At 40.3% G+C, this 26,299-nt stretch overlaps 1 protein-coding gene across 1 annotated transcript in view; it reads left to right on the top strand.

The window, feature by feature from the left end:
• Nucleotides 1-26,299, top strand: part of heatr1 (HEAT repeat containing 1) — a 94,370-nt gene that overhangs the window by 65,499 nt on the left and 2,572 nt on the right. The window contains exons 31-43 of the mRNA XM_060831348.1: nucleotides 1,067-1,196; nucleotides 4,804-4,976; nucleotides 8,308-8,357; nucleotides 10,812-10,935; nucleotides 11,433-11,576; nucleotides 13,846-14,135; nucleotides 14,715-14,865; nucleotides 14,955-15,113; nucleotides 16,105-16,239; nucleotides 18,118-18,222; nucleotides 18,321-18,489; nucleotides 20,349-20,503; nucleotides 22,002-22,160. Of these exons, the coding sequence (XP_060687331.1) occupies nucleotides 1,067-1,196; nucleotides 4,804-4,976; nucleotides 8,308-8,357; nucleotides 10,812-10,935; nucleotides 11,433-11,576; nucleotides 13,846-14,135; nucleotides 14,715-14,865; nucleotides 14,955-15,113; nucleotides 16,105-16,239; nucleotides 18,118-18,222; nucleotides 18,321-18,489; nucleotides 20,349-20,503; nucleotides 22,002-22,160 (1,944 nt within the window). The remainder of the gene's footprint in view (nucleotides 1-1,066; nucleotides 1,197-4,803; nucleotides 4,977-8,307; nucleotides 8,358-10,811; nucleotides 10,936-11,432; nucleotides 11,577-13,845; nucleotides 14,136-14,714; nucleotides 14,866-14,954; nucleotides 15,114-16,104; nucleotides 16,240-18,117; nucleotides 18,223-18,320; nucleotides 18,490-20,348; nucleotides 20,504-22,001; nucleotides 22,161-26,299) is intronic.

The raw sequence follows: 26,299 nt of genomic DNA, 5'->3' as shown, positions 1-26,299 counted from the left end.
TGCATCCTGCCTTCACTGACTTAGGGTCGAGTTGGTAGATATTTCACCTCGGTTGAACAGTTTGATCGGCAGTGGAGTGGTCAAAAAATACAGATTTACGTTTACATTTAATTTACATTTACCTGTTTTGACAGGTACAGCTATGAATGTAAACATTGTCAGAAGAACTGACTGCAGATGTTGAAACCATTGAAACAAAAAGTAATATTTAATGTGGATGAGTTTGTCTGTGAAATTTATCAATTAAAATTTCAGAATAAGGAAAGGAACTTAATTGTGAGAAATTTGCAAATGGAAATTTGAAAATCTGGTTTCACGGCAACTTGTAGTTAATAACTCTTTGTTTCTGTACTTTTGTTTAATACATTCATGGGATTAGGGGCAGCACTTGCTGGACCAATATTTTTTGCCCATCTCTTAAGTGCCTTTAAGGTGATGGTGAGCTGCTTTCTTGAACTGCTGAAGTCAATGTACTGTAGGTAGACCGACTGTGCTATTAGGGAGGGAGTTGGAGGATCTTGATCCAGGGACCCTGAAGGAATAGTGACTCGGAGGGGAACTTGCTGGTGGTGGTGTTTCCATATTTCTGGTGCTGTTGTCCTTTTAGATGTTAGTAGTCATGTGTTTGGAAGATGCTGCCAAAGGAACCTTGTCGAGTTTTTGCAGTGCATTAAATAGATCACACCTGCTGCAGTTCCTGAATGTCAATGATGGTAGGAATGATTATTTGTGGATGGACTGCAAATCAAGCAGCTGTACAGAACAGACAATATTACAACTTTACACAATGCAGTGGGATTTCAAGCGATTTCTCCATGGATTTTAACAGTCATATTGGCAGATATTAGAGAGTGGTGCATGAAAATTAAGCCTGTCCGTAAAAGACTTCACTTGCCCAAAGTTGAAAAGATAATTTCAAGAAGCATCATTGAACTCTCCTCCTCCCACTTTCTCTGCCCCCGATAGTTCCAAATTGTATTTCTGTTTTCTGAAATAATCATTTATGAATTAGATTTTACTTTGCATTCCAACAAAGTTCTGTGGTTTTTTTTTCTCCTACTGACAGGAAGCTGCTGTAGAAAGAGATGTTGAGTTTTGGATTGCTGTTTGTTGCGAGTTCAGTGCTCAGGAGCAGATCCAGAGCTTCATCAATATTTTGCGTTACTTAGCAAAGCTCCCAGAAGAAAAGGAAGATAGTAAGTACACAATAGATGTCATTACTTCATGTGGTGCTCTTTGTATCATATCAATAAAAAGGGGCATTTAAATAGGAAAGAGTAAATGTATTTACCAGAGCGGAATGTTCAAAATGCTGCTGTTCTGTCTCCCCAAACATTTCAGTATTATAACTAAATTACTTATCGAAACAAAATGTTCACTGAGGGAACTCATTTGATTTTAAAGCACTATTTATATTCTTCCTGTTTATTAATCTTCAGACTTTATCTCAGATGCCTGGATGTAAATATTCATGAGAATTCTCATATTTATCTGTTGTAACCTCATTAAAAACACTGCAGGTACCCTGCAAAATAGCATTTTTCCTGCTATTTCCATGGCTGTTCCACTGATATTATAGTGGACAAGCAGAAAGATATTGAGTAAAGTTCACCCAGTCAGTTTAAGCTGGATTTAATTGATATTTCAGATTGCTTCACTGCTTAAAAAAAAAGTGCAGATAATTCTATTTAAGGTAAAGTTAATTTGGCACTTTTTAGTATATTTTCAAACTTAAGGACATGAAGGATATAGAATGTAGGGAAATAGTTGGTGACAGCTTGAAAAATGTCCATATTGCAGAGGAGGAATTACTGAATGTTTTGAAATGCATAAAAGTGGTTAAATCCCCAGGACCTGATCAGGTGTATCCTAGAATTCTGTGGGAAGCGATTGCTGGGTATCATTGATAGTCACAGGTGAGTGCCAGAAGACTGGAAGTTGGCTAATGTGGTGCCACTATCTAAGAAAGGTGATAAGGACAAGCCAGGAAACTACAGACCCGCGAGCCTGATGTCAGTGGTGGGCACGTTGTTGGAGGGAATCCTGAGGAATGGGGTAAACATGTATTTGGGAAGGCACGGACTGATTAGGGATAGTCAGCATGGCTGTATGCATGGGAAATCTTGTCTCACAAACTTGATTGAGTTTTTTGATGAAGTAACAAGAGGATTGATGAGGGCAGAGCGGTAGACGTGATCTATATGGACTTCAGTAAGGCTTTCAACAAGGTTCCCCATGGGAGATTGGTTAGCAAGGTGAGATCTCATGGAATACAGGGAGAACAAGCCATTTGGATACAGAACTGGCTCAAAAGTAGAGGTGGTGAAGGGTTGTTTTTCAGACTGTAGGCCTGTGACCAGTGAAGTGCCACAAGGATTGGTGCTGGGTCCACTACATTTCATCATTTATATAAATGATTTGGATGTGAGCGTAAGAGGTACAGTTCGTAAGTTTGCAGATGACACCAAAATTGGAGGTGCAGTGGACAGCGAAGAAGATTACCTGAGATTACAATGGGATCTTGATCAGATGAGCCAATGGGCTGAGAAGTGGCAGATGGAGTTTAATTTAGATAAGTGTGAGGTGCTGCATTTTGGGAAAGCAAATCTTAGCAGGACTTATACACTTAATGGTAAGCTTCTCTAGCGGAAGGAACCTTGGAGTGCAGATTCATAGCTCCTTGAAAGTAGGGTCACGGGTAATTAAGATAGTGAAGAAGGCGTTTGGTATGCTTTGTTTTATTAGTCAGAGTATTGAGTACAGGAGTTGGGAGGTCATGTTGCAGCTGTACAGGACATTGGTTAGGCCACTTTTGGAACATTGTGTGCAATTCTGGTCTCCTTCCTATCGGAAGGATGTCGTGAAACTTGAAAGGATTCAGAAAAGATTTACAAGGATATTGTCATGGTTAGAGAATTTGAGCTAGAGGGAGAGGCTGAACAGGCTGGGGCTGTTTTCCCTGGAGCGTCAGAGGCTGAGGGGTGACCTTATAGAGGTTTATAAAATCATGAGGGGCATGGATAGGATAAATAGACAAAGTCTTTTGCCTGGGGTAGGTGAGTCCAGAACTTGAGGGCATAGGTTTAGATTGAGACTGGAAAGATATATAAGAGACCTAGAGGGCAACGTTTTCATGCAGAGGGTGGTGTGTGTGTGGAATGGGCTGCTAGCGGAAGTGGTGGAGGCTGGTACAATTGCAGCAATTAAAAGGCATCTGGGTAGGTATATGAATAGGAAGGGTTTGGAGGGATATGGGCCAAGTGCTGGCAGGTGGGACTAGATTGGGTGGGGATAACTGGTCGGCACGGATGGGTTGGACCGAAGGGTCTGTTTCCGTGCTGTACATCTCTATGACTCTAAAGAATGACATAATTGGAGGAACTAATGTGGCTGTGATTGGTGCAGTGATCTTTATTGCGCAAGTTTTTTTTTTCCGGTTTCTAGTTTTTGTATAGTTCAACCTTTCAGGTTTCTAGTTTTTGTAGTGTTCAACAGTTTTTAAAAGCTTCCTGAGAACCTTGGGACTCTGCTTAACATTGTTTCCTTTTGCATGTTAATATTATGGGCGGCACGGTGGCACAGTGGTTAGCACTGCAGCCTCACAGCGCCTGAGACCCGGGTTCAATTCCCGACTCAGGCGACTGACTGTGTGGAGTTTGCACGTTCTCCCCGTGTCTGCGTGGGTTTCCTCCGGGTGCTCCGGTTTCCTCCCACAGTCCAAAGATGTGCGGGTCAGGTGAATTGGCTATGCTAAATTGCCCGTAGTGTTAGGTAACGGGTGAATGTAGGGGTATGGGTGGGTTGCGCTTTGGCGGGTCGGTGTGGACTTGTTGGGCCGAAGGGCCTGTTTCCACACTGTAAGTCTAATCTAATCAAATTATCAGGAATGTGGGGGGAGCCCACAGGGGCTGAGAGATAAATGGGAGGGGTGGGGCTGTGGGAGGGTAGCTGGGAATTCAATAGGTAGATGAAGGTGGGGGGTGATAGTGGTAGATCAGAGAGGAAGATGGACAGGTAGGACAGTTCAAGAGGGTGGTGCCGAGTTGGAGGATTGGATCTGGGATAAGGTAGGAGGAGGGGAGATGAGGAAACTGGTGAAGTTGACATTGATCTTGTGTGGTTGGAGGGTCTCAAGGTGGAAGATGAGGTGTTTTTCCTCTAGGCGTCGGGTGGCTAGTGTTTGGCAGTGGAGGTGGCCCAGGACTTGCAGAGTGGGAGAGGGAGTTGCAGTGTTCAGCAGCTGGGTGGTGGGGTTGTTTAGTGCGTGTCCCAGAGATGTTCTCTGAAACATTCTGCAAGTTGGCGTCCTGTCTCCCCAGTGTAGAGGAGACCACATCGGAAGCAATGGACACAGTAGATGACATGAGTGGAGGTGCAGGAAAATCTGTCAGATGTGGAAAGATCCTTTGGGGCTTTGGATGGAGATGTGGGCACAGGTTTTACACGTCTTGTGGTGGCAAGGGAGGGTGTTAGGAGTCAGGGGTGTGTTGGTGGGGAACATGGACTTAACAAGGGAGTTGCGGAGGGAATGGTCTCTGTGGAACACAAATAGGTGAGGGAAGGGAAATATATCTGTGGTGGTGGGGTCTGTTTGTACATGGTGGAAATGGTGGAGGATGATGCGTTGCATCACTCCTGATGAAGGGCTCCTGCCCACAATGTCAATTCTCCTGCTCCTTGGATGCTGCCTGACCTGCTGTGCTTTTCCAGCATCACTCTAATCTTGACTCTACTCATTCTTTGTTAACACATACCATGTGTTATTATTGCAAATTCATTTCTTGAATGTACTTCCTTTAAAAGAAACTGAAGGACAGAGAAAAATGAGGACAAAGGGAAGCAAAGCAAGAAACCAGAGTGAAGAGGAACCACTGTTCAACATAGACACGCACACAGCCAAACAACTACGGCATTTCAAATTTCTTTCTGTCTCATTCATGGCTCAGATTCTTGCCTCCAGCAGCTTTGTTGGAAAGGTAATTTTGCTTTGTTTGTATACATTTAATTATTTGTACCCAAAGGTTTATGCATCATTGAATATTTTGGTACTTGATACTAAAGAAGCTTTCGTCTAGCATTAGGCATCTGATCATTTGTTATTTCTCCAGTGGAATGGAACAGTGTTATCCATTGACATGCAGTGGATATCCACCAAATACTGTAGATTCAAATAAATATCGCAAATACTTCTGGTCCATAGCAAAGTCTGTTACTCTTAATGCCTGTATTTTCTTTTACAACAACTGCCAAAAATAATAAGTCAGTTATTAAAAAGGATATAGGAGCACTGGAGAAAGTGCAGTGAAAGTTTACTTGATATGAAATGCATGGATATACATATCAGGAACACGTTGACAATTGGGCCTATTTCCTGTTGAAAAACACCTAATACAGATCTTTAAAATTATGAAAGGTTTTGAAAAATTGGTTCACAGAGAATATTTCCACTTGTGAATAAGAGGATAGCTAGTAGTCATCCTAAAAATCACCAAGAAATTCATTGTGGAATTCAGAAGAAACCAAATGGTCCAAAAAGAGGTGAGGATGTAAAACTTGTTGTTACAGCCAGTGGTTTGAAGCGAATAGTATAGGTACATTTAAAGGGAAGCTAGACAAACATATGAACTAGAAAGGGAGGCAGGGTTACGTTGGTGGATTGAGATGATAAAAGACAGAAACATAAACAGTTGGTGGATATCACAAAACTTGAATATTACTGAGAAACAGAGAGATGCTGTCAAAGATTTTCATCTGGTACTCATCAAGACAGGTGTAAGAAAGGGAGCAGCCATCATTATTACATGAGAAAATGGCGCTGGTTGGTTGGCAAGTCAATTCTTTTGCAGTGGCCCTGAACTTCATTTACCTCGTTACTCAGTTGTGTGGTAGGGGGAAACATCTTTTTGTTTTGATGGCAGCATCCTATTAATGGAAAATACCATTCATGTTGCCGCAGCATGACATGGTTAGCTCTGTTGCTCAAATTTTTGAGATACTTTCCCTTCCAGGGTGATTTAGTGATAGTGGGCAATGTTGAATTTCAAAAGTGGTGGTCTGACTTAAGCCCATTCATTAGTTTGCAGAATACACAACTGAATGATACCAGATATGGTATGAATTACTATGAAACGCAAAGGTGGTCAGTGGGTCTCTCAATGTCACATTATTCTTTCTCATGCAGTATAAATTATTGCTCCCTTTCAAATTTGTTATTATTCCACATATCCTGATGAAAACCTTCAACAGCATAACTTTTTTTCTTCAACAGTACCAGAATAGTTCTTGATGTGGACCGGTTGGGTCCAGTGGTTTGTTTCTATGCCATGTTTCCTATGTAATCCCATATTGCCCATTCCGAGTTCTACTACAATGTGTCAGTCCACCATCTATTTAACTTAAATAAGAGCAATCTGTTTTTTGCATTACTTATGACAGTATATTTTCAAGCTAATTCCTGACTGAACAATTTATTTGGGAATTTCAAATGTCTAGTTAGCAACAAATTTAATTTCTAATGAGAAGAATCTGAAATTGCTTCATGTGTGTAATGATTAAAAATAATCTAAAATGTCACTCATAGAGGTCTCGATAAGTTATTTAGAGATTATGATGATTTGAAAAAAACTTTAGACAAGCATATTATCTGTCAAGCATAGAAACATTGTCAGAGGGCTTCGGCTGTGGAAGAAATATATATTTTTAAAAGTGTTGGCTCAAACCAAATAAATGTTTAAATGAATGGTCATCAACTTGTGAAGAGGAAAATAGAGTTAATGTTACATTGACAGCCTGAGCATTTCTAGCATTTCTTGTTGTTTCAGTGATCCCATAGATCACTGGAATGCATTAATTTACGATAGGTTGCACCTCTGTTATCCAGCAGCCTTGGGATCTAGACTTTGCCAGGAGGGGAGTGTTGCCAGGCCATTGGAAGGTCATGTGTCCAATATAATCCCCATAATCTTGACCTGTGCAGTCCCTTTGCTTCTGGCATTTCCAAAGAGGATGAGGTGTTGGTATTGAAAAAAGACAACTTTAAGGAAGGGTTTCAGAATACTAACACCTCATAGTGGAGTTCTGAGAGTGTCAGTGGGGAAGAAGATCACACCAGGATACTAGCGAGTAAACCCAGTCTGTAATTAGCAGTAAACCTTGTCAGTAATTAACAACTATTTCCTCTAACTAGCAATAAACTACTTGTTACTGAGTTCTAACTTTTTACTATGAATTTCAAAATCACCCTATAAAGAATGAGCTATGGAACGTGTCTTAAACCAGAAGAAATGTGGTCCCAGACTAATATGTGCTGGATAAAGGAGGTACAACCTGTAATCCTGAACGGAAAGTGCTGCCAGGGTGATCTATTTTTAATTTTATTTTGTTAATTATCACTCTTCTTTATTGGTCTGTTACTTACATTTTTATGATAATAGAGTCATAGGTGGGCGGCACGGTGGTACAGTGGTTAGCAGCGCCAGAGACCCAAGTTCAATTCCCGCCTGAGGCGACTGATTGTGTGGAGTTTGCACATTCTCCCTGTGTCTGCGTGGGTTTCCTCCGGGTGCTCTGGTTTCCTCCCACAGTCCAAAAATGTGCATGTTGGGTGAATTGGCCATGCTAAAATAGCCCTTAGTGTTAGGGTAAATATAGGGGAATGGGTCTGGGTGGGTGCGCTTTGGCGGGTCGGTGTGGACTTGTTGGGCCGAAGGGCCTGTTTCCACACTGTAAGTAATGTAATCTAATCTAATATCCTAAATTAATCTAGTCCCATTTGCCAGCATTTGGCCCATATCCCTCTAAATCCTTCCAATTCATATATCCATCCAATTACCTATTAAATGTTGTACTTGTACCAGCCTCTGCCACTTCCTCTGGCAGCTCATTCCAAACATGCACCACCCTCTGCTTGAAAAGTTACACCTTAGGTCCCTGTTAAATCTTTCCCCTCTCACCTTAAACCTATGCCCTGTAATGATTTAATAATGATTTATCCTTTGTGTTGTCAGATTAAATCAAACCATGTTTCTTACATTTGAATTTGAATTTGCTAATTACAGTCATTTTAATGGGTATTAAAAGGAGGCCTTGTTAGCTTGATGAGAGAGAATGTAATAGATAAACTTGGAGTGCTGTGTGAAGAGGTGATTAAACTGAAGGAGGCACATGTGGAATGTAAACATTAACACAGATGTATGGGCCAAGAAAATCAGTGTTGAGAATTCTTTACACCGTGCTGAAAGATGGTTTTATAAAATAGCTCCTGTTAAATATTAAGTGTGCTCACTGAGTTTCTTGTTTTTATATTAGGTCGCAGAATGTGATAATCCTGAAGAAGTTTTGCAGAAGCTTGAACAAAGGTAACCGTTCATCTGTTGTGTTGTATATGATTGTTATAAATCTTTGGTCTGGTTTAGGTATTGACTGGGGTTCAGCTGTGCTGTCCCTCCTATTGACAGTCTCCATGTCTGACGTTCAGAATCCTGCTGTATTGTCCAATATCTAGTCATTTATCAATGTAAATAAGTGTAGGGACAGAAGTACTCGCTTGTAATCTGAACTGGTTATCATGTATTTCTTGGGTCTCCTCCCTGGCACTGCTCAAATATCTCAGTGATGCAAATTGTTGAAATGTTATTTTATAAGTAAATAAGATCATCTGACTGCTTAGCTTCAGATCCTCATGAATAAGGAAAATAATGAACCATGTAGTCCTACCTGGGTCAGCAGTCTGACTACTGTTTGCTTTTGGCTGGTCCTAATTTTGCAACTTAGTCAGTGCTGGTTTTATAATAAATGACCTGAGTGTTTCTCTCAATAGATCATGTTAATTGGCTGTTCAGAGAAATAGATATTCCTCTTTTTTTTTGTTACATCTGACTTCATGAAGTGTGGGGCTGTCTCTCTAACTTTCCCATTGAATAATTTGCCAGTAGGTCCATCAATGATAGTGGCTACATATATGCAGAATGCAAAGCAGGACTCAAATTATTAAGCCATCCCAACAGACATAGATGTTTGTAGAAAACTTGAAGCAAGGTAGCATATTAAAATTTAAACTCAGCGACTGCTGCAATAGGAGAATGTTCTTCTTAAGTCCCCTGCCTGAAGGGAAGTGTGTCCCATATTAACCTGCCTCAAGATTCAACGAAGCAGGTCCCAAATCCCCAGCTACACAAGAGGATTAAACCTGATGTTGTTGGCATCAATCTGATCCATATCAGCCATCCCACCAATTGACCCCTCCCAGAAATCCAATTGCACATAGTAATTTTTACATGCATGTTGTAGTCTGGAGCTATGTATCTTTCTCACTCTTACCGTCTGACTTGTTATGAATGTACGTGCCTTGTCTATCAGTTTTCTGAATACAACTTTAACTTAGAGCTTCTCGGTCAGAAGCAGGGATGCTACAAGGAGGATATCACCCTGCAAAAATTGTATTGCTTCATGGAACTCATTTCCAATTTTCTGTGTGGAAAATAATAGACCATATGTTTCTCAATCCCATTCTCCCACCTCCTCCCAGTAACCTTTGATCTCCTTACTAATTAAGACCCTATCTATCTCGAGCTAAAATACACTCAATGACCTTAGCCTCCACAGCCTTCTGTGGCAATGAGCTCCATAGATTAACCACCCTTTGGCTGAAGAAATTCCTCCTCATCACTGTTCTAAAACATCATCCCTTCATCCTGAGGCAGTGCCTTCAGGTCCTAGTCTGTCCTACTAGTGGAAACATCATCTGCACATCCACTCTATCCAGACCTCTCTGAATTCTGTAAGTTTCAATGAGATCACCCCTCATGCTTCTAAACTCCATTGAGTACAGACCCAGAATCCTTAACCGCTCCTTATATGACAAACCCTTCATTCCTGGGGTCATTTTTGTGAGCCTCCTCTGGGTACCTTCCAAAGCTAGCACAACCTTCCTTAGATATGGGGCCTAAAACTGCTCTCCGTATTCCAAATGCTGTATGATACCAGAATCTTATACAGCTTCAGCAGTACATCTCTGCTCTTGTCTTCTCGTACCTCTTGAAATGAACACTAACATTGCATTTGCATAACTGCAACTGATCCTGCATGTTAACATTAAGTCAAAAGGAAATCCAAAACCTAACAGCGCCTATGGTGTTTATGCTGTTCAGCTGTAGTTAATTTCTCACCAAGTTCAGTTCTGATGGGCAATCATTAATCTAATAGTACAGACTCTGTGTGCAACAACAAGAAACAGCCATAAGCTTACAGCCAACTGTCATCTGCACAGAAACAAATATAAAACTGAGTAAAATAGCCACATAAAATGATCATATATTCAAGAAAAGAACCTGAAGAATTGTAAGTCTTAGTTACTTTTATTTGCCCTCTGATATGAATAAAGCTGGTGAGGCTGCATTTCACACCCAACTGGTAATGGGCTAGCTTCTTCAACACTGCAGTCTAGATGCTGAGTAGTACTGTTAGTGTTAGGGTGATAGAACTACTTGAGTGTTTGAATTTATCATAATTCAGACTATCCTCCTATTAGTCTGAATAAAAAGAGAAAAGGATGGTTGAAAGTACAGATTGGAAATTGCTAATGCTGCGATCTTATTGTGGGGAGAGGATCTCCTTGTGTGTACCCAGAAGCACATTGTCCTATTACTTTGTATGATATTTGAAGCAAATGCGTAAACCACTAAACTATGGTTCCACATGAACTGTGATATTCATTTTATTTTTGTAAACTGTTAGTTATTGTGTTGCATTTAATCCTGTATTATTTTTTCCTGAGTGTTCTTTAGTGAATTGATCTTGTTTTGTTTTCTTAGTTTGCTGGAGGAAATTCTGTGCTACATTAACGTTGTTGCTCACAGTGTGGAGGAGAATGCAGAGAAGCCGACAGCCAAATTTTGGAGATCTCTACTCAACCGGTCCTATGATGTCTTAGATAAAGTAGGTTTTCAACTTAGCTGTTCCCAGTCACTGATGTACTTTTCAGTTTGAATTTGCTATTCCAGCAAGCTGAAAAGCAGACGTTTACATGTAACATCAATAAAATATTCTAAAGATAAAGATTATTCGTTTTGGTGTCAGCTTTGGTTCCATTTCTGTCCTACTCCATGACTCGGGCACACAATCCAAGCTGACACTGGAATGTAACAGTGAAGGAAAGTTACAATGACGGAGTGCCATAATTAAGATAAACTATTATCTTAACATCTGTTCTCATTTCTCGTTGACTTACACATTTGCCTGGCATATTTTGAGAAAGAGCCAACGATCATCCCTCAAACAACATCGTTACAATAGATTATCTAGTTCTACCTGATTTATATTTCAATTCTGTTGCATTTACTGTTGGTTGATTGAGTTGGCTGGCAGATAAAAGTTGGATGTGGATGCTGTTATGAAGTAATCTGTCTAAATTCTTCTTTACCTCCTTCATACAGGTGAATGCCTTGTTACCGACAGAAATCTTCATCCCAGTGATACGTGGGCTGGTAAGCAATCGGTTACCTTCAGTTCGACGTAAAGCTATGGATCTCTTGAATAATAAGCTCCAGCAGCACAGAACTGTGTGGCAGAAACGTCAGGTGAGTGCCTCATTCTCTTAAACCAGTTAAAGATCTTTCTATCTAAATGAACAGTATCAATTTAAAATGGATATTATGCAAAAGTCACAGTTTGAAGTTCACAACTTGAGATCTTTAATGTTGAAAACTGGATCCTCATTTTGTTGCTCTGATCTTGGTATCTGCTTGAAAAGAAAAGGTATAGATCATTTCTGTCAGATGCTGAGAACAAATTGCAGTCTTAAGTATTTTTCATACAGGAACAAGACAAAGCTGCCAGCCTGACTTGTTTCATTTTAAAAAAAGTAGCCTTCTCTCCAGCAAAACAACCAGTTGATCTAATCCGTATCCCTACTTTCTACCAGAATATCCATCTCAAACCACAGAAAGCTGACCCCAAAAGCATCCCAAAAGTCAACCTTGGTCTGCCACACCACTAGAGGGAGGCCTTTTGAATCATTGTGGCTAGGACAACTCTTTTGAAAGAGCTCTGTTTTCTTCCCATTGCCATAACATTATTTCTTTTGAAGTATACATGTAATTCCACTTACTTTCACAGTTGAATGCTATAGCAGTCATTCTCAGCTACGGAGCAGCAGATCTGGGTTGCTAATCTGACAATGTAGAATCTGGAGAGCATTGGTGCCTTTTCTATTTGTTCTGTGATAGTTTAAGGAAAACTGAGAGCAGCATGTCATTTCATCCAGCCTTGCCTGTTGAAGTTCTGGCCTGAATGATGCTCGAGGAGAGCAAATGATGGAGAGCTGGAGAGCTCAACATTGTCCAGTAGCCTCAGAATTTTTCAGTTAATGACAGATTTATCATCCACCAGAAGGTCTTCCTGTGTACTCTGGTGTCTTGAGAGTTATATTTCAGTGTATGGGTAGGTGTCTTGGGTATTGTGACTACAAAGAAAATTCTATCCATTCATTGTTTCTACACAAAGTGTTCATTGTCAGAATGCCCCATAACCTTTAATGCAGAAATAAAATACTATGGGGGCGAGGCGCCTGAAATTAAAATAGAAAATTTTGGAAACACTCAACATGACAGGCCACAAGTGTAAAGGTACAAAAGTATAGAATTAACATTTCAAGTTGATAAACTTCAGTGAGAACTCAAATAACCCTGTACAGAAACTGTCCAACATGCTGACTAAATATTTATAGCAGTTTCTGTTTTTGTCCCTCTTAACTGTGAATTATAAAAATACTCTTTTTTTTCCCAATCTCTTGTCAAAACACAAGCTGCTCATCGCTGATATGCCCTCTTCATGTTCTCCATAAGCCTCTTATGCACTATCTTGTCAAAGACCTTTTGAAAATACGCATACGCAAATATCTAGTGCACTTTCCTTTTCAATGTTTTATTATTTCTTCAAAGGTCTCAAGGTTCATCAAGTGTATTTTTGACAGTTATTAACCTTCTCTGTCATAATTGAATATTTGATAGACTGAAAGATGAAAAAAATTAAGGACTGCAAGGAATTCATGAAAGAAAGCCTATATTTCTCCTTGAGATGTTGATTGACCTGACGTGCATTCTTCTGCAGCTCCTTGTCTTGTTATGAAAATGGTCCAGTTTGTATCACATAGAGTCATAGAGATCTACAGCACAGAAATAGACCCCTTTGTCCAATTCATCTATGCTGCGAGATATCCTAAATTAATCTAGTCACTTTTGCCTGCATTTGGCCCATATCCCTCTAAACCTTTCCTATTCTTATACCCATCCAAATGCCTTTTAAATGTTGTAATTGTACCAGCCTCCACCGCCTCCTGTGGCAGCCCATTCCATACACGCACCACCCTCTATGTGAAAAAGTTGCCCCTTCTACATATTTCCTCTCTCACCATAAACCTATGCCCTTTACCTTTGGACTCCCCTACCCCGGGGAAAAGACCTTGTCTATTCACCCTGTCCGTGCCCCTCCTGATTTTATAAATCTCTATAAGGTCACCCCTCAGCATCATGTTGAACATAATCTGCTGTAGTGATTCCCACGCCCTCAATCTTCTTGAAAACAAAAAGTGCTGGAAATCACAGTGGGTCAGGCAGCATCCATGGATCCATGTGATTTACAGCATTTGTTATTTTCAGTACAGATTCCAACAACTGCGGTAATTCACTCCTACTCAATCTTTTTGTTTCTTCATAACTTCTTTCTCCTAGCTAGATGTCTTACATGTCCCCACATGAACTTTTTCCATTCATATTTGTAGTCTTTTTATTCAAGCTTGTATATGTTTGTATGAAGTGGTTGTTTAAGTGTGGTATCTTTTCTCTCCAGATCACCTTGCTTTTGAGTCTGATTGGGGAACTTCTGAATGTTGCTTGCTGTAAGCAAAAAGAAGTGGAGCAGGCAGTTAACCGCCAGACAGCCCTTTTCAGCCTGAAACTTCTTTGCAGGTGCTTTGGTGCCAATCACCAAAAATCATTTGTACCTGTTCTAGCAACCACTGTTGACCTGGTCATAGATAACAACGAAGAGGAGGAAAAGAATGTGCTGGGAAGTGCTTTGCTTTGTATAGCCGAAGTCACCACTGCACTCAAAGCACTGGCAATTCCACAACTTCCAAGGTATAAAAACCCAAGGAAGAAACTTAGGATGTTCAAGGAGAACTTGCAATAATAGTTCAAGGGGTAGTACCCTGTCTTGTATCTGTATAACATTTCTTGTTGCAATCTCAGATTGTATTAGAGGAAGTATGAATTTGTAAGGACTGCCCTGTTAGAACAAGGTGTAATTATTCTGCATTTTTTAATGATGAATGAGCAGACTAAAAACTTTTCTTCGTAATGTACTATTGCATAAAGTGGAAATGCTGCTTCCAAAGAATATTTCCAACTGTTACTTATATTTAACAGGATGAGCGTGTGATTACTTAAGATTTGCACTTAGGAAAAGAGTAATATATTGTACACTTTGATTCTGCTCTCAATTTTCCATTTCCCTCAATGAAGTAGATTACCTTGAAATTTACCATGTTTAATTGCTACACACGGTTCTAAATCTGCTGCCTTCCTGTACAACTTGAACTAAATTTGATAGTGGAAGTAAAAAGGGGCCAGTATATTGTGCAAGATTTTTTATCATTGTTTATGTATCCCTTTGTTTTGAAAGTCTACTAATACTCTAATGGATTTATTTTTGTACAGGCTGATGCCAGGACTGCTAAAGACCCTGAAAAAACAGAAGGAACTGCTGTCCAATGAAATTTATTTATTAAGTGCTGTTACAGCATTGCAGAAAGTTGTAGAAACACTGTCACATTTCATCAGCCCCTATCTACAGGACATCCTTGCACAAGTAAGCATCAAAGAAAGTAATGTTGCCAAGTAGTAGAATCTACATATGTTATTTTCATGAAACTGACATGCAGTAATTCTTTCCTGCAGGTCACCCGTTTGACCAAAATTGCCTCAAGGACTGGCCATTCTTCACAGCTTGACCCACGTCTAACATCACTTCGAACTACTCTGGCCACAAAGCTAGCTCCTCGAGTTCTGTTGCCAGCAATTAATAAGTGCTACGATAAACTTGCTAGCACCAATCAGGTTAGAGTTATTCCCTTTTGGGAATTTATGATTTTTGCTCTGTACCATTTGAGTTGGAGATGATGGAAAATTTTAGAAGCCTTCAAGTTATGCATCAGTTGCTTTGGTTGTTAAATCTCATGGTTATAGCAAAGTGCGAACCTGAAAGTTATAATGTGATTATACCAAGCGGTTTCTTTGAAATTATAGCTGTGCCATATGTAATAGCATTTTACATCATAAAAATTTCATAAGCATCCAGCCAGATGCATGAATTAACTGCATTCAGATATATTTAATGGATTCATTTGGTCAAACCACTTGCAGCTCAGTTGGCTAATTGTATAGCATTTCATTGTAAATCTTCTTTTGCACCTTTTTGATTGAGATACTTAATCTTTGCAGAAACCGGTGACTAGTAAAGGCTTCAGTATCTGGCTTGAATTTTTAATAAACCTAAACATACGTAAATTTTAATTGAGTTTTAATTATCTTATACTAAGATTTTATATTTTATCCTTTGTTACAAAACATATTAAATCATACAGAAATATACAATCTTTCAGATCTACTTCACTACCTTGTGCCTGTCCAAATTCTTGAGTTATCCCTTAGCTTGAGCGGCAGATTGGCCTGTCATTCAGCCAGTGAAAATGGCATCTGGCATGAACATCCTGCACTCTAGACAACAAACACTGCAACCTTACCAATTCAAACTTCTGTGCTTGTCTCAGATTCATTTTCAAACATTTAGTTCCAGTTGTGATTCATCAGTCTGTCACTGCACAGCAAATGATTCTTCTCTGGCACACAGTATGGAGCTACATGGATAGGCAGGAGTCAGGCAGTGATACAGGCAGTATATTCCTAATTGTCAACTCATTCCTGTTTTGTAATTGATGTGATACAGATATTAATAATAGCACTTGACAGCGTTTGTCTTGTCATCCAATGTACATTATTACTTATGGGAAAACAGAACTGGTTTCTAACTTGTTTGCATCTTCTCTAGAATTATTTAGGTCCACTTTTCGATATCCTTAAGGAGCATATTAGTAACATAGAAAAGGAACAAGTGAACTCCCATCAATCTGAGCTTACATTGTTCTTCCTGAAAGCACTGGATTTCAGAGCAGATCATTTGGAGGTATTAACACTGAACTGATTTATTTTACTTTTGAAAATGTAATTTGGAAAGCAAATCGCGATTAATTTTATGTTTGTGACTGATATAATTTGGAGAGAGATCCCTCTGCATTTAAGTGCTAAATATATAGCAGCCTAATGTTGAACACTGGTGCTTTTTATATATTATATACAGGCTAGCAGAGCTTGGTTTGGTCAGAAGGCAGTGGGTTCAAGGCTTGTATTCACAATCTCGGCTGTCACTACAAATGAGTGCTGCATCAAGGACAACGAGGATACTGTGACATTGAGAGAACCATAGAGTTTCTTTGCTATCCTTTTCAGTACAGAAGTCACATGACACCAGGTTATAATCCAACAGGTTTATTTGAAATCACAAGCTTTCAGAGTTCTATCCCATCAGGTGGAGTCACTTCACCTGATGAAGGAGCAGCGCTCCATAGCTTGTGAATACAAATAAACTTGAGTCTATAACCTGGTGTCATGTGACTTCTGACCCTGTCCACCCATTCCAGCACCAGCACCTGCACATCATCCTTTCCAGTGTTCATTAAAAATCATTAAGATCTCATTGGTGTTAGTGGGATGTTGTTGGTGCAGAAAAACTGATATTTCATGTTTTGTGCATGGAGATCTTTTCACTGCGCAAAGTGTTTTGAGAGTTCAAAGTTTGGGAGAAGATTTGTAGCTCGGGTGCTCATTGTTGTGGTTCTGTTCGCCGAGCTGGGAGTTTTTGTTGCAAAAGTTTCGTCCCCTTTCTAGGTGACATCTTCAGTGCTTGGGAGCCTCCTGTGAAGCGCTTCTGTCATGTTTCCTTCGGCATTTATAGTGGCTTGTCTCTGCCGCTTCCGGTTGTCAGTTGCTGTCAGCTACAGTGGCCGGTATATTGGGTCCAGGTCGATGTGTTGGTTAATAGAATCAGTGGATGAGTGCCATGCCTCTAGGAATTCCCTGGCTGTTCTCTGTTTAGCTTGCGCTACAATAGTAGTGTTGTCCCAGCCGAATCCATGTTGTTTGTCGTCTGTGTGTGTGGCTACTAAGGATAGCTGGTCGTGTCATTTCGTGGCTAGTCGGTGTTCTCAGACAACAACTCACCAGGACAAAGGACCTGATACCCAGCATGAACAAAACCAACGTAGTGTACAAAATCCCATGCAAGGACTGCACAAAACACTACATAGGACAAACGCGAAGACAGCTAACAACCCGCATCCACGAACACCAACTAGCCACGAAACGACACGACCAGCTATCCTTAGTAGCCACGCACACAGACGACAAACAACATGAATTCAACTGGGACAACACTACTATTATAGCGCAAGCTAAACAGAGAACAGCCAGGGAATTCCTAGAGGCATGGCACTCATCCACTGATTCTATCAACAAACACATTGACCTGGACCCAATATACCGGCCACTGCAGTGGACAGCAACTGACAACCGGAAGCGGCAGAGACGAGCCACTATAAATGCCGAAGGAAACATGACAGAAGCGCTTCACAGGAGGCTCCCAAGCACTGAGGATGTCACCTGTTTTGAGAGTTTTTGATATTGCTGCAAGTGTTTAGTCACTTGTACAGGCAATTACTGTTGATAATCTGCTCTTGCAAACCTTCTACAAAGGGCATGTACAATATGCAACTTCCGTTGGGTTTGGATGGTCAAAAGGTAGAACCTGACCATACCCCATGAATGGTCTCAAGCCCATACATTAGTCACCCCCTATCAGTTATTATGCTTGAGTGCTGAGGTAGAAATATATATTCATGTTTTATAAGTTTGAAGTGTGCTATTGACTAATATACCAGTTGGTTTTCCATATTCTATTTAAAATGCACGCATATGATCAATTTTCCTTTCTGTCTTTCCCACACAGGATGATTTGGATAATGTAGGTGAAATTGAAGGGCTTGTAATTAACTGTCTTGTTGGTATGATAATGAAACTGTCAGAGGTTACCTTCAGGCCCCTGTTCTTTAAGGTATGCTATCGATGTTAAATGAGACACTCTCTGATGTTTTTCTCTGGAATTGTTTATTTTTTATTTCAAGCACTGACCTGTGGTTTGTCTCTGAACAGCTGTTTGACTGGAGTAAATCTGAGGAATTCTCTAAAGATAGAATGATTACATTCTACCGTTTGGCAGACTGCATTGCAGACAAGCTGAAAGGGTTATTTACTCTTTTTGCTGGGCAATTAGTGAAACCCTTTGCTGACATTTTGAACCAGACAAATACTGTCAAGACCGGTGAGTTGAAATCAAATAACTTTTTAAATATTAATCCATGTCCTTGGTGGGGAAACATCTTGGAGGCATTAATCTGGAATAAAACTATTCGGTACATGTGGATAATTGGAAAGTGTGGGAGAATAAAAGAATGCCAGCAAGAGAGATCAAAGGACAGTTTTGATTAACTAAATTGACTGAGCTTTTGGATGCAGTAATGAAAAATTGTGGATGAGGGTAATGTGGTTGATGATTACATGGCCTTTAAAAACTACTATTTAGCAGCAAAATTAAAGCCTATGGAATTAATAGACTACTAACTGCAGGAAGCAAAGTCAGCTAAGGATCAGACAACAGTGCCATAATTATGAATTATTTTCGGGCAAATAGAAATGTGAGAATCCGCTGGTGTCAATATTGGGACAGTGCTGTTTTTGGTTTATTTTCATGATCGAGTCTTCATTATAAAAGATATAATTTTAGTGTTTGCAGGTCACACAGAACTCAAACATGGTGAACAGTAAAGAGTATAACAAGACTTCAGGAGGCCATAGATTGGTGAAATGGGCAGGCCTATGGCAGATGAAATTTACTGCAGAGAAGTGCGAAATAATGCACTGGGTATTAAGAATGAAGAGAGGCTGTAAAATGATAAGATTTCAAAATAGAGGTGGAACATTGAAACCTGGAGATGTACATACATGCATCTTTGAAGATGGTGGAACAGGTTGAGAAGGCTGTGAAATGCTATTCAGTGCTTCAGGGCAAATAGAGTGCAAAAGTAAGGAAGTTTTCATAAACCTTTACAAAGCACTTGGCTGCAGTATTGTGTACTGTTCTGACTACCACATTAGAAGTGACATCAAAGCCCAAGAGAGGATGTAGAGATTTATGAAAATGGTACTGGAGGTGAAACACTTCATTTAGGCAATTAAACTAATGAAGTGAATTGTTCTGCTTTGTGCAGGGAAAATAAAAGGGAGACTTGATTAAAGTGTTTAGAACCATGAAGCGTTTTATTGGAGAAAATAAGGAGAAATTCTTTGTAATAACAATGGGTCAGAAACCAAAGCATACAGATGTCAGCTAAGTAGCGAAAAAAAAACAGTGGTGGCGTAAGGAAAATACATTATACAGAACCTTCTGATCTGGAATGTACTGGCAAGAAGAAAATGAAAACCAATTCAGTGATGACTTTTCATTGGCAATTGGCTCACATTTTCAAAGGGCTGCTACATGTACAGTGAGATATATGGCCTTTTTGGTGCTGCAGGATTTAGTAGCTCAAATAAATGTCATTGGTTTACAAGCCTGACAAATAAATTGATTGATGTGTGAAAGTTAGTACAATAAAAACTGAACAATAAACCTGTTGGACCATAATCTGGTATCATAGAACATAGAAAAGTACAGCACAGAACAGGCTTTTTGGCCCATGATGTTGTGCCAAGGATTAATCCTAATGTAAAATAAAATAACTTAACCAAGCACCCCTCAATTCACTGCTATCCATGTCCAGGTCCAGCAGTTGCTTAAATGTCCCCAATGACTCTGCTCATGTCATGTGACTTCGGAACTTGAAAAGATAGCAGAGAAATTTTTTGTTCCTCTAAAACTGAGCAATACTGAAAAAACCTGTCCAGTCATGTTTATTTAATCAAAGTCTGATCTTCACCTTTTGAAACGGTGGAATATCCAAATGTTTTTCATAGCACTTCATTTGTTGTCACTTGTAATGCATTGAATCTAATCAGCCGTGACCAATGTCAGATTTCTTAGGCACTGGGTATAAGTACGGACAGATCATTGTTTTAACTAACTGCAGAATTACTCAAGCATGAAATGCAGAGTTATCTTGTTTCTTTTTGCCCCCAAAATAGATGAAGCTTTCTTTGACTCAGATAAAAACACTGAGAAATCGTGCTTACTACTTCAATTTGTCTGCGACTGCATGCACAAAATCTTTCTCTACGACACTCAGCGATTTGTCAGTAAGGAGAGAGCTGATACGCTAATGATGCCCTTAGTAGATCAGGTTTGTATCTCTGCTTGAGCATTTCACTCCAACTCTTAAAATTCACCTCAGCTGATTGCCTGTTTCATATCACACAATTCATACATTCACTCCAGTGCATTGCTGATAAACCAGCAACTTGTCTTTCTCTGGTATATCTTAAGTACAATGTAGCATACACAATGAATGCAGGTTCAGAAGCATTTCTGATGCAACCCGTGATTTAGAATCAAAGTATGTTACAGTATGGAAGGTGGACATTCAGCCTGCTTTGCCCAGGCCAGCTTTTTGGTGGATCTGTCCAATTAGTCCCACTCCCTTTGCTCTTTCCCAAAAGCCAAACAAATGTTTTTCCTTCCAGTGTTCAAGTCATGCTATTACTGATGTTCATATTAATTGATTTAAGCTACACATCTTTCCCAGCTACGAATAACTTCTCTGAAAATTTTGTTTCGGAAAATCAAATAAACTGAATATTACAGAATAACCCAAACCCAATCAAAGATTATTAGATCACTCTTATAGTTCATAATGACAACTCAACCTCTCTGTTGCATTGTTGACATCAAGCTTTGCTCAAGCTAATACTTTCACTACATAGGTGCTCTTCTCATCAAACATTGCAGTAATGGTCCAGCAAAAAACACCTGGTTAATCATAGAATTCATGGAATCCCTACAGTGAGGAAACAGGCCCTTTAGCCCAATGAGTCCACACTGACCCTCTGAAGAATAACCTACCCATACCCAGTCCCCTTCCATATTACTCTACATTTATTGCTGACTAATACACCTATCCTACACATCCCTGAACACTGGGCAATTTAGCACGGCCAATTCACCTAACCTGCACATCTTTAGATTGTGGGAGTAATCTGAGAATCCCATGGAGACATAGGGAGAATGTGCACACTCCACACAGACAGTCCCCCGAGGCTGGAATCGAACCCGGGTCCTTAGTGCTGTGAAGCAACAATGCTAACCACTGAGCCACCGTGCTGCCCCGTGTTATGTGAATGACATTTTGTATGTTGTACCAAAAACAAAATTTAAGCTGACTCCAAAATATAAACTATAACTTTAATGACAAAAACAAGTTGGACACCTTCCGTTTGCAAACAGAAATTGCTGGAAAATCTCAACACGTCTGTCAGAATCTGTAGAGGGAAATCAGAGTTAACGTTTCAGGGCCAATGACACTTCTTCAGAACTCTAGTTCCTCCGGAAATGTTAACTCTAATTTCTCTCCAATTGCTGCTAGACCTGCTGAGATTTTCCAGCAATTTCTGTTTTTGTTTCAGATTTCCAGCATCCGCAGTTCTTTTGTTTTTTAATCTTGCAAACACTCACATTATCTGTCTATTATCTATTGATCATGGCTGTTTATTTTTAATTTGGCAAATAGACATACATATATTATAATCAATATTAAATTAGTATCTGCATTAAGTTATAATGATGTTCATCAAAATTCATGGAGTAAGAAGTGTAAATATGTTTTAAAATTCTAATGTTTGAAGCTGGAAAACATGCTGGGAGGTGAGGAGGCGTACAAGGACAGAGTGACCAATCATCTAGTCCCATGTATAGCACAGTTTTCTGTTGCTATTGGCGATGATTCTGTCTGGAAACCACTGAATTATCAGATCCTGCTTAAGACGCGACACAGCTCACCTAAGGTACGTAACCCATGATGGTGAGATGTATTTCAGCCTAACCCAGAGCTATTTTTAAATGGCACATTCCACTGTGTATTTTATTAGTTATTATGCTGTTTCTTAGCCAACTGAGCTTGCTATCAATAACTATGTGTTAAACAGTGTTAACTTTTTGAGGCCTTTGTGATGCTTTGATAATATTGTTGGCTGTTAATGCCAAACCTTGGATTTGGCTTCCCCAGTGATTTTGTTGATAAACATGAGACTCTGTTAGATAGTCACAGAGATGCACAGAATGGAAACAAACCCTTCGGTCCAACCCGTCAGCACCAACCAGATATCCTAAGCCGATCTAGTCCCAATTGCCATCATTTGGCCCACATTCCTCAAACCCTACTCATGTACCCATCCAGATGCCTTTTAAATGCTGTACCAACCTTCACCACTTCCTCCGGTAGTTCATTCCATACATGCACTACCCTCTGTGTGAAAAAGTTGCCCTTTGGATCCCTTTTAATTTTTTCCCCTCTTAGCTTAAACCCATGCCCTCTGGTTTTGGACACCTCTACCTTGGGAGAAAGACCTTGACCATTCACTGTACCCATACTGTTGAAATACAGAGCAGGAAGGTTATGGTTTACTCACCAGTCTGTGTGAAATTTGCTTTCCCCCGCCCCCACTTGTACTTGCTGTATGGATAATGTTTATTGCCTATTCCCAGTTACAATTAGACCCATTAGAAGTCAAAACATGCAGTGTCGGTCTGTCATCACTGGTAGTTTAGACTAGTTGGGAATGACTATCCCCTTTCTTGAAGGACATTAATGAGTTTGTGCTGGATATGGGAGAAAAATCATGAGTTTCTTCTCTTAATTATCCACAACATTATCCTGATGTGTACAGAAGTACATTGATTTATGGAAGAAGTATATTATTTTTCCGTGCTCGCTGAAGATGAATAACCTGAGTTTTTTCTAACATTGTCTCTTGTCTCCTATTCATTAGTAGTGCATAAAGAACTGTCAGACCTTGTTTTTTTCTTAATACTATACCTAATAAGGATTGTTGAGACTCACACATGAGGCCAGTGGGCTGAGGAATGGCAGATGGAGCTTAATTTGGTTAAATGTGCGATTATTGCATTTTGTTAATACAAACAAGGGCAGGATTTATGCAGTTAATGATAGAGTCCTGGGTAATGTTGTCAACAGAGATACCTAGGGGTTCAGATAGATAGTTCTTTGAGAGTTCCATCACACGTAGACACCGTAGTTGAGAAGTTGTTTAGCGCACTTGCTTTCATTGCTCAGACCATTGAGTATAGGAGTTGAGATGTTATGTTGAGGTTGTACAGGACTTTGGTGAGGCCACTTTTGGGAGTACTGTGTACAGTTCTGGTCACCCTGCTATAGGAAGGATATTATTAAATCGGAGAGGGTTCAGAAAAGATTTACCAGGATTGTTGCTGGGACAGAAGGGTTTGAGTTATAAGGAGAGACTGGATAGACTGAGACTATTTTGACTGGAGCGTATGAAATCGAAGAGCTTTAGAGCTTTATAAAATTATGAGGGGATAGAAAGGGTGAATAACAAAGGTCTTTTCTCTAGGAAGGGATATTTCAGAACTAGGGGACATTTTTAGGGTGAGAGGAGAAAATTTAAAAGGGACCGCAGGGGTAACATTTTCACACAGGGGGGTGGTTCGTATGTGGAATGAACTGCCAGAGGAAGTCGTAGATGCAAGTACAGTTACAAATTTAAAGGACATTTGGACATGTACATGGATAGGAAAGGTTTAGAGCGATGTGGGCCAAACAAGGACAAAATGGACTGGTTTAGAATGTGAAACTTTGTTAGCATGAACAAGTTAGACGGGAGGGTTTGTTTCTGCTAGATGACTCTAATAATTTTGCATCTTCAGAAAAGAAAGGAAAATTTTCTTTGATTCAAGATACACAATGATTGCTGGAAGTTGAAGAATTTAGAGTCATAGAGATGTACAGCACGGAAACAGACCCTTCAATCCAACCCGTCCATGCCAACTAGATATCCCAACCCAGTCTAGTCCCACCTGCCAGCACCCAGCTCATATCCCTCCTAACGCCTGTTAAATGTTATAATTATACCAGCCTCCACCACTTCCTCTGGCAGCTCATTCCACACATGTACTCTGCGTGAAAAAGTTGCCCTTTAGGTCTCTTTTATATCTTCCCCCTCTCACCCTAAACTCATGACCACCAGTTCTGGACTCCCCCACCCCAGGGAAAAGATTTTGTCTATTTATCCTATCCATGCTCCTCATGATTTTGTAAACCTCTATAAGGTTAGCCCCCGTCGCTCCAGGGAAAAGAGCCCCAGCCTGTTCAGCCTCCTCTCCCTATAGCTCACATGGTGCCACTGTTTAAGAAGGGTGGTAAGGACAAGGCAGGGAACTGTAAACCAGTGAGCCTGACATCGGTGGTGGGCAAGTTGTTGGAGGGAATCCTGAGGGACAGAATGTACCTGTATTTGGAAAGACAAGGACTAATTAGGGATAGTCACCATGGCTTTGTGCATGGGAAATCATGTCTGACAAACTTGATTGAGTTTTTTGAGGAAGTAACAAAAAGGATTGATGAGGGCAGAGTGGTAGATGTGATCTACGTGGACTTCAGTAAGGTGTTCGACAAGGTTCCCCATGTGAGATTGGTTAGCAAGGTGAGATCTGACGGAATACAGGGAGAACTAGCCATTTGGATACAGAACTGGCTCAAAGGTAGAAGACAGAGGGTGCTGGAGGGTTGTTTTTCAGACTGGAGGCCTTTGACCAGTGGAGTGCCATAAGGATTGGTACTGGGTCCTTCACTTTTCATCATTTTGCTCACATCCAAATAATTTACGTAAGAGGTACAGTTAGTAAGTTTGCAGATGACACCAAAACTGGAGGTGTAGTGGACAGAGAAGGTTACCTCAAATTACAACAGGATCTTGACCAGATTGGCCAATGGTCTGAGTAGTGGCAGATGGAATTTAATTCAGATAATTGTGAGGTGCTGCATTTTGGGAAAGCAAATCTTAGCAGGACTTATACACTTAGTGAGTTTTGAGAAGATTTGTAGCTCAGGTTGAGGTTTTGGATGTAGGTTTGCTCGCTAAGCTGCAAGGTTCGTTTCCAGACGTTTCGTTACCTTACTGGATAATATTTTCAGTGGGCCTCAGGCAAAGCGATGTTGAAAATTCCTGCTTTCTATTTATATGTTTGGGTTGGTGATGCCATTTCCTGTGGTGTAGTCACTTCCTGTTCCTTTTCTTAGGGGGTGGTAGATGGGGTCTAACTCGATGTCTAACACATCTACCACCCCCTGAGAAAAGGAACAGGAAGTGACTTCACCACAGGAAGTAACATCACAAGAAATGACATCAGCAACCCAAACATATAAATAGAAAGCAGGGATTTACAGCATTGCTTCACCTGAGGCCCACTGAAGACGTTACCTGTAAGGTAACAAAACGTCTGGAAATGAACCTTGCAGCTCAGCGAGCAAACCTACATCCAAAACTTATACACTTGATGCTAAGGTCCTAGGGAGTGTTGCTGAACAAAGAGACCTTGAAGTGCAGGTTCTTAGCTCCTTGAAAGTGGAGTCACAGGTGGATAAGTTAGTGAAGAAGGTGTTTGGTATGCTTTCTTTTATTGGACAGAGTATTGAGTACAGGAGTTGGGAGCTCATGTTGCGGCTGTGCAGGTTAGGCCACTGTTGGAATATTGCATTCAGTTCTGGTTTCCTTCCTATTGGAAAGTTGTTGTGAAACTTGAAAGGATTCAGAAAAGATTTACAAGGACGTTGCCAGGGTTGGAGGATTTGAGCTATAGGGAGAGGATGAACAGGCTGAGGCTGAGGGGTGACCTGATAGAGGTTTACAAAATCATGACAGGCATGGATAGGATAAACAGACAAAGTCTTTTCCCTGGGGTTGGAGAGTCCAGAACTAGAGGGCATAGGTTTAGGGTGAGAGGGGAAAGATATAAAAGAGACCTAAGGGGCAAATTTTTTCAGAGGGTGGTACGTGTATGGAATGAGCTGCCAGAGGAAGTGGTGGAGGCTGGTGCATTTGCAACATTTAAAAGGCATTTGGATGGGTATATGAATAAGAAAGGTTTGGAGGGATATGGGCCGGGT

Source organism: Hemiscyllium ocellatum, chromosome 10, assembly GCF_020745735.1.
Source record: "Hemiscyllium ocellatum isolate sHemOce1 chromosome 10, sHemOce1.pat.X.cur, whole genome shotgun sequence".
NCBI classification, from domain to species: Eukaryota; Metazoa; Chordata; class Chondrichthyes; order Orectolobiformes; family Hemiscylliidae; genus Hemiscyllium; species Hemiscyllium ocellatum.
The sequence above is the reverse complement of the archived record's forward strand: the minus strand, read 5'-3'. Positions and strand labels throughout refer to the sequence as shown.